The following is a 9,252-nucleotide window of genomic DNA, read 5'->3' on the forward strand; positions in this document are numbered from 1 at the left end:
AAATGGCCTGTATTTATATAGCGCTTTACTAGTCCCTAAGGACCCCAAAGCGCTTTACATATCCAGTCATCCACCCATTCACACACACATTTACAGACACAAACTGTCAGCATCCGATGAGAAGAAACTTATTGGGATGTTCAGGAATAATCCAGGAACCACCAGGACTCAAGCTTGCCATGAACTGTTAGAAAATATTAATAGAGTTTTACATTGCCATGACTGAGACGGTGACAACCAAGAAGAAAGCCTCTGATTCAGAACGAACACCTTCAGTCTTGACTGAAATTTGAAGCTGCACACATGGACAAGTCAAGTCTGCTTCTGGAGGGAAAAAAATGTGGTTAGAGGGGACAAACCACCTGTCATTGTAGCACTACCAGGCTACAATGACAGGAATGTTTTGAGGAGTAAAGATAAGTAAGATATGGTTTAAAGATAAGGTTTTCAAGCCCGATGACTGTATGAGGACTGCATGCAAAGTGGAGAACACAACTATACATATATAAAGATAAACCTTTCCATAATGACAGTTCTAAGCATTTATATGCTAATTGTCACATTAAGGAGAAATAATGAGCATATTTATTTCTATTCACTGTAAAATCAATACATTTATCTGCTCAGTTAGTGATAAAATAACAATGTAAAAAGCCTCAGCTGGCCATGAAACTGCCAGTCAATTATCCAATTACATTTGAGCCTCTAAAAATGGAAAATTATGTATAAAAAATATTCCTAAAAGTGTCATGAATCAGCATTCTCCCACATTCATAACGCGTGACTAACCCGACTATAAGCGCAGGCGTGACGTCACCCCAGTGGAGAGTGAGCGCGAGCCGCTCCCCATTCCTGAGCAGGTGCAGGTGATTGCTACCTGAACAGTGAGACCGATCCTCTAACACGAAGATCCACACTTAAACTACCGCTCCCTTCCCCTCACACCGATCTGTGATAGCTGGGCGTGTGTTCAGGTCAAAGACCGCCACCATCCCAAACTGGGAAAAATAAATGCGCTTGTATTTAATGGGATGTGGATCATAAAGACAGGAGGACGGATTCTCTAAACTATTTCCTTGTTTATTCCTGACAAAAACAATGACCGACTGTGATTGACGAAAGTACCATGGAGATCCAAAAGAGGTTTTCTGCCTGTTGGGACAGTTTTTTGGGGTGTTTTAAAAAAAATGCCCCCTCTGGAGACGAGACCGACCGTGGGGAAAAATCGATGGTTATTAAAAACTTGAGCGCTGCTGACAAAGACGAACAGAGCTTTCATTCAACAAGAGATTTACCGCCGCTGCCACCAGCTGATGTGGAGTATTATGTCGCCCTGTATGATTACTCTGCTCGCACAGAAGAGGATCTTAGCTTCAACACGGGGGATACTTTAGAGGCCCTGGACAAAAGTGCCGGTGATTGGTGGTTCGCTAAAGCCCTCACCGGGGTGTCAGCCTCCAAACAGGGATACATCCCTGCTAACTATGTGGCGCCTGTGGAGAGCATTAATGCCGAACCGTAAGTATAGCTTTTGTATGAAGGATCATGTGAAGTCTTCTTTATATAATTTATCAAACTTAACCATTAAAAAAATGTGTTTTATTTGAACCCCAAGCTGAAGGTTTTTATTTTATTTTATTTAGTTTGTTTTTTGAGGGGGGGAGCCATTTTTGTTTTGTTTGGGAATGGAAGAACAACTTGAAAAACGAGTTAACATTTCTTTTTTTGTTATCAATTACAGGTCAAAGTAAATGCACATATTTTTTTTGAGAGTTTAAAATAATCTAGAGGGGGAAATAGGCAATAATACTACAAAATAGATGTTTATTTCCTTTCCAAGGAAAGTCAAGTCAAATTGTATCCGCACAGTCATATTCTTCTACTTACGGAAGGGTTACATACAGCAGGGATTTTCATCATAGAGTAATCCTCTCATATCAGTTGTGTCGAAAATGACAACAAAAAGTGAAACTTTCTCTTTAATCTAACACTTAAAATGTTTGTATATAGATATAGATATTTCTTTTTTTAAAATGTATTTATTAATGCTAAATAACTGCAACAAATGGTCATCGACAGTCATCAACGGAATAGGTTTGTATGAGGAGGAAGCTAATCTTAAATTACTTTGTCATTTAAATTTCCTTGAAGGGATTTCTTCCAATGAAACATGTATTAACTTAACTGGTAGTAACAACTAAAAAGAACATACTTCCTGAAGCTGAATGGTAAATACAGTGTTGTAAAGGCGATGTCGTTAGAGTTCACTCTCAATTCTAAAGTGACAGAATGTAGAAGATGCAGAAGTACCTCAAAAACCTCAAAATTCTTTTGAAGTACTTGAGCCTGTGATTTAAGTGTTTTACTGTTCTATTTCTGCCTGAGATTGACGTTTTTAAAACATTTGAATAGTCAGTCATGTCCCACGGGTAAAAGGCTGTAAAATGTAACAGCGTGTTTTCCTTATCCCTAAAGTCTTTGCCGAAACTAGTTAATCATTCATCTTGAGACCAGGAAATGCTGGGAAAGCTTTACAGGTTAATGATTCCTGTTGAAGGTAGAGATCATAAACAAGAACCAGAACCACACATTAAAGCCACATTGCTGGCATTTCATGCCATTTAACTCTAGTGTTGAGAATAAAGACAGGATTGGTTTGTCATAAATTCAGCTTCAGGTATCCTGTGTAGGGCACAGTACTATAGAGCAACCAATCCTGGAATGTGTACCTTTTTCTTTGCTGCCATGTGTAGCTTAGTTGTTGGAAAAAAGATGACGTCACACAAATTCCTAACTAATAATGGAAGTTTTTATTTGTTGTTGTTGTTGTTGTTTTTTTTTTACAAGAATAAACCCAGTTCAAGAGGTAATCAGTCTTGGCATTATTTGTGTCATAGTTTGTCCAGTTGCAAACCTAATAGATAGGCAGACCTGTTCCATAATGCAATTACACAATGAATTATCCAGTCTGCCACATTGTGTACCTGCAGGAAAGCCGTTATCTGTAAATAACTAATGGAAAACTAAAAGTCAGGCCTTGTTAGTTCAGAACAAGTCGAAAAAACTTGTAGTGTGTAATTTAATTGTCAGTTTAATCAAATCTAGATTAACCACATAAAATAATCTGGCTCAAATGTAACGTGGACTGGTAGAGAGCCTCGACTATAAGCAGTGATTAAGAAGAGGTGGTTGTTCTAATAGTAGAAATCAAGTTTTACACAGCAGAATCTACTACCAGTACTTTAGTAAAAATGGAAACATACAGCACTCTGAACATTATATTCAGGATATAGTGCCAGTTTAGATCAGTCATCTGAAGGTTCTTTCTAAAAACTCCGCAATTTTAGAGAGAGAATCCCATCGATGAGATGATCTCCGGTGACCAGCTCTTTTGTTTTAATAATGGAAAACGGTGTCACAGCTCAATCAGTCAGTTTTATGACTCAATATTCCCGCAGGTACATTTGTTCCATTATAGACAGTGTAGTTTATGATTAAGATTTGAAATCCTTTGAATTCTACATCTGGCACTATGTGGCTCTCTTTGAATTTGTTGTTGATTAATCTCACTCTAATTCTCGACAGAGATACTGTATATGTCTGAAGTGTGTGAATACTGGAATATAACCCTCAGTTTTAACTTGATTTTGAGCATTACAAAGGGAAAGCACCCAGATGAGCCAGTTAAGACTCAAAGAGGAAAACTTATTGTGTTTTTGCACTGATGCAAACGTACAATTAATTTAAGCTGCAACTGTGCAGTGACATCATTGTTTTTCTTGGTTTACTCTGCACATAATGGGAATCCCCGTGTTGTTAATTTTGTACTCTGACAGGTTAAACAAAGTCATAATGTTGTGTAACTATCTAGTTGAAGTATATTTGCCAAAGGAAAAAAGTTTTTTTGTCAAAATAACTTTTCAAAATGTCAGACCATTCAAATACAGATTTGACTTTTTTTACTCTTTCAATTAGATTTTTAAAGTCCAAGTGAGCATAAATATCATAGCTTGGTTATAGAAGGGCTACGGTCATTGAAGGACACACACGCAGACACAAAGTGAGCCCAAGGTGTAGTGGTTAATATGATTCCTGATACTGGTAGATTGCCCATAAGATTTTACATAATTTACATGTAAAACATTGACTTCTGTCTGTGACCGTTATTTATCTGCTCGGTGTTGGAAAACTTGCAAAGAGTTGACTCTAAAATTTGTCTTGTGATGATTTCTTGGTTTCCTTGGGAAATAAATAACATTAAAAACCCAAATAAAATGACAGAAGATATATCTGTGTCAGCAGTTTTTATTTTAAGCATTGACAGTCCAGAAACATGTCTTCCCTGCAACATTGCTAATATGGACATATCCTGCTTCCATTCTGATGTCCAGATGGTATTTCCCTGACACCAAGAGGCTGGATGCTGAGAAGATGCTGATGGCTGGAGGGAACGAGCATGGAGCCTTTCTCGTCAGAAACTGTGAAAGTCAGAAAGGAGACCTCTCACTGTCAGGTAACCTCTCACTTGACTTCATCTCTTTTGAAGTCAATGTCATCAAATAAATTTTATAGCTTTTTTGCTTGTGAAAATTAAAGTAGTATAGACATGATTTTCCCTTCTTTCAAAATGAGTGAGCAACACAATGCACCCATGCTAATAGTTCTGTGACTCCATAAATTCTGTTCAGTTATTTTTTTCACACATGGCCAGGCAGGTTTAAATAGCTTTTCTCGCCTCAATAAATAACATCATCATTTGTGTTTACTCGGGATACCTTTGTCTAATATTAGTTTGATGATGAATGTGACAAATATGCAAAAATAAGACATCGAGAAGGGGGGGGGGGGTTAGTAGCACTTGTGTAATGTCCTACACAAACTCACTTGAAAAATGGGCTTTTAAACTGTTTTAGTCCATTCTGTGGTATGTGTCTCCAAAACCAAACCTTGTGAAATATCTGCCTATTCTTCCATTCCCCGCTCCTCTAACTGGATAAATGACCGGAAGTGTAAAGTTGTTTCCTCTGAAAGTTGGCTAATAAAATTAAATGGGTTACATCCTAAACAGCCCTGCATATTCAGTCATGCCTTGGTTTAAGTCTCTTTTTGGCCAGAGTTTGAGAGACTTTGTTCTAAATCCCTTCTAAGTTCTTGCTAGAAATTCTTAGTTTGGAACTGTCGTAACTGATTTTTAGAGTGTTTGTGAATATGGGACCCGGCAGGTCCTATAAATGAAAATGCTTCAGAATGAAATCAGCTAAAGTAATGTGATATTGTAAAAAGATATTCTTTCTTAGCGATAAAATTTGAATTACTAACCAATAAAACACACTTACTAGCTGCTCACTTTAGTCCACTCAGGGGTTTTCTTGCTACAGTCTTACTTGGTCTGGTAGCAACTGTGACTAGTGACAGCAATCAGCTGTTTGACTTTATTACTTCTTTAACCATAATGCTGTCACATGCATTTTAGGAAGTTCACTTGTGTTTGCTTTTACTGTGGCTTTTTGACTTGTAAAAGTCTTGTGAACCTGTTTAAACATTTATGGGATGCCACAGTGTTTTATTTTAAATGTAGACCGTAAAATATTAAAACAAGACAAAATAAAACCAGAGACCTTATGCGAGAGAATATTTCAAAAAGACGTTGACACTGTTACTAAAAGTTGGTCAGCTCTCACATAGTTAACATTTTGTTGTTCCCATACTATTGGATGCACACTTTCCCTGACACTGCAGCATTGTTTAGTGACTAATGGTTTAAAGGTCAGAAAGTTTAATCGAGGTCTCCACTGCCATAAAAAATAGTAGGATCACTTTATCTCTTTGAGCTCTTATCTGTATTGTTTTCCACTCTGTCCTTGCTCTTTCCACCATGGTTGAATTTTTGCTATATTTATTTATTAAAGCCAGCTGATAACCTTATGGAGTATTTGCAATCCAAATATTGATGCTGTTTTATAACAAAAATCTTTTGCTTACCACTTTTTAAAAAATGTATTGCTGCTACAAACATAATTATCATTCTTCTGATAAAAGTCCTATTACAATAATAATAATAATAAAAATAATAATTTTAAGTAGAGAAATATAAACTAGTTAGTATAGAAAGTCTCATGCATTTCCTGTAAGGGTCATTACATCACCAGTGCGCCAATTTATCTGTCCCATATTACAGACTATGATTCGTTTTGAGAGTAAGAAAGACTAATAAAAGTTTCAGACTTTTATCTTTGATAGTGTTTGAGATGTTCAAATGTTGCCTTATTAACTTATTTTACAGTGCTTGACAATGGAAAGGTGAAGCATTACAAGCTGAGAAAACTGGACAATGGTCACTACTATGTGTCAAGGACCAAATCGTTTCAAACACTGAAGGAGTTAGTGGAACATTACTCCCGACAGTCTGATGGCCTCTGTGCACGTCTGGGTGAGCCATGCAAAAAGGTAAAAAACAAACTATGCTGCCACGCACGATGCATAATTTGTATTTATTTATCTAATTAATTAACTAATTTTAAATCTGTGACTCTTTCTGTCTGCAGATAGAAGTTCCACAGACTTATGGTCTGTCCTATAACACAGTGGACCAATGGGAAATCAATCGTAGCTCCATCAAACTACTGAAAAAGCTTGGAGCGGGACAGTTTGGTGAGGTCTTTGAAGGCATATGGAATGAAACTACATCAGTTGCCGTGAAGACTCTCAAACCAGGTACACAAAACGACAAATACTCAGACATTCTGACCTTGTCAGAATAGGGCTGCTCTTAAAAACTACAAAAAGAGTGATTCACATAAAGAAACGTAATCAGCCGATGAAGTTGTCGTCAAATTATTAAACCAATAATAAGCTATTTATCATTAGCACCTGACTACTGCGTGCTTCTAGATACTAGAGCTAATAATGAAAATGGTGTTTACATTGATGGGACATATTATTATGACCTCCTTCCTAAAACTGTGTTGGGACCCTTTTGCTGTCAAAACAGCCCTGAGTGTTCATTCCTTAGCCAACTTTTGTTTTATGGCATATTAACCTAAAAGAGGCCACAGCCATCAGGGATTACCATTTCAATTAAAGGGTGGACATGCTCTCAAACAATGCTTAGGTAGTTGGTACATGTTAGTAGCACCCACATGCACAGCAGGACCCAAGGTTCTCCAGGAGAACATTGCCCAAAGCATCAAACTCTCTGCTGGATTGCCATTTTCCCACAGAGCATCCTGGTAAACGACCCACACACACCTGGCTATCCACATGATGTAAAGCAAAATGGGATTTATTAGACCAGGCTGCCTTCTTCCATTCCTCCATGGTCAAGTCCTGATGTTCATGCGCCCATTGTTGGTGCTTTCAGGAGTGTACAGGAGTCAGCTTGGAAACTCATTGTTCTGCAGCAATGCAGCGCTGTACACAGTAAACTGTGATACACTGTGCATTCGGACATCTTGAACCAGCATACATTTTTTTCAGCAATGTGAGCTACAGTAGCTCATGATCACATGAGCCAACCTTCGGTCCCACCATGCATCAGTAAGCTTTTCCGGCCCATGACCCTGGTCACTGGTTCACCACTCGTCTTTCTTTGGACCACTGTTGACTATGAACGCTCCAAAAGAGCTCCAAATTATCATTGCTCTGACCAAGCTATATAGAAATCATAATTTGGCTCTTGTCAAACTTGCTCAAATCCTTATGCTTGGCCATTTTTCTGCTTCGAACATATCAAATTTAAGGAAAGAAATTTCCTTTGCACCCACTAAAAGGTGCCATGGTGAAGAGATAATCGGTGTTATTCACTTCACTTGCCAGTGCTCATAAAGATATGCCTTTTGTGTTTTTATGTGACTGCTAATTGGTATATTTCCATCTATCTGTCCTTACTGATGGATTATGTTACCAAAGTATTCACTTATCCATCCAAATGATTAAATTCAAGTTTTACAGTGACTTCCATGGCCACAGCTGTATAAAATAAAACACCTGCCTATAAGTACTGCTTCTACAAGTTGGGTGGGCCGATATGATCTTCAACCGTATGAATTGAAAATGGGATATGACTCAAGTTCCTATGCATGAAAGCTTCTTAGAAGATTCCTTTGACATTCCAATTAGCAGTAGGTTTTGCTGGAAAGATGCCCACTTGCACCCATCTGAAAATAGCTTATAATAAATAAAGATAATATATTTAAAAGTAAAGTTAAATGTATGTCACAAACAAGTTGTATTTGTTGGCAGAGCAGTTATCATTGCTGGGTTCAACAAAAATGACCATATTTCTAAGCTGCTTTGAGTGCCAGTATACAACCATGAAATCACTACACACCTCTGACAGGCACCATGGACGCCGAGGACTTCTTGAGAGAGGCTCAGATCATGAAGAGGCTGCGGCACCCCAAGCTGATTCAGCTGTATGCCGTTTGCACCTTGGAGGAACCCATCTACATAATCACAGAGCTGATGACAAATGGCAGCCTGTTGGAGTACCTTCAAAGTAAGACAGCCACACTCTTTATTTTGCACCTGTGATTCTGAACAGCTTCTGCTTTATGACAGAACCACCGCTGCTGCTGCTGTTGTTCTTTAAAAAGTTATCACCAGTGAGAGGCCATGGTACCGAGATTTTAATCTTTTAGTAACAGATCAGATGCATTGTGTAAAGAATTTAGAACATACAAAAGAAATATATCACTGTCTTGGATTGTTAGACTTCACGTTTTAAAAAATCTGGTTAAAGGAAGTAGGTGATGATAGCAGTCTTACTGAGGAGTGACTCATTCTGCTCTGCTGTAAATAGACAATTACAAGTTATCTACTGGCCTGTAATATATGACAGATTGACTCTGTGTTCTTTTGTTTTCATTGATTTAAAGCAGATTAGCAGGAGTCATCTAAGGTTCTAGGTTGGTTAGATCTTTGTAATTATTAGAATTTTTATGTATTTGTATTTGATAGTTTTGACTGAAGAGATCAGATGTTAACTGTAAAGAATATCTCCCATGAGGTAAAGATAGCTGAGTGAGCGGTGAAATAGTTGTTGTCATGTTGGTTAATAGATTTAAATAGATTTACTGATTTGGTCTATTTGAGCTGCTGGACACGTGAGAGTAATCTGTGTCAAAAAGCACAGTCCTTAAGGCCATTACAGAATACATTTTGTGGTTAGTGGTTAATTCATCCAAAAAAATGATTGTGTGGGGAAAAAATTAATTCATCCATCCATCCATCCATCTTCATCCGCTTTATCCG

At 37.7% G+C, this 9,252-nt stretch overlaps 1 protein-coding gene across 1 annotated transcript in view; it reads left to right on the forward strand.

The window, feature by feature from the left end:
- The first annotated feature begins 897 nt into the window (after positions 1 to 897).
- frk (fyn-related Src family tyrosine kinase) overlaps positions 898 to 9,252 on the forward strand; it is a 13,170-nt gene continuing 4,815 nt past the window's right edge. Inside the window, exons 1-5 of the mRNA XM_005745747.1 lie at positions 898 to 1,518; positions 4,392 to 4,513; positions 6,284 to 6,447; positions 6,546 to 6,714; positions 8,339 to 8,497. Of these exons, the coding sequence (XP_005745804.1) occupies positions 1,127 to 1,518; positions 4,392 to 4,513; positions 6,284 to 6,447; positions 6,546 to 6,714; positions 8,339 to 8,497 (1,006 nt within the window). The 5' untranslated portion in view covers positions 898 to 1,126. The remainder of the gene's footprint in view (positions 1,519 to 4,391; positions 4,514 to 6,283; positions 6,448 to 6,545; positions 6,715 to 8,338; positions 8,498 to 9,252) is intronic.

Source organism: Pundamilia nyererei, unplaced genomic scaffold, assembly GCF_000239375.1.
Source record: "Pundamilia nyererei isolate P.nyererei 1_Seehausen unplaced genomic scaffold, PunNye1.0 scaffold00165, whole genome shotgun sequence".
Taxonomy (NCBI): Eukaryota; Metazoa; Chordata; class Actinopteri; order Cichliformes; family Cichlidae; genus Pundamilia; species Pundamilia nyererei.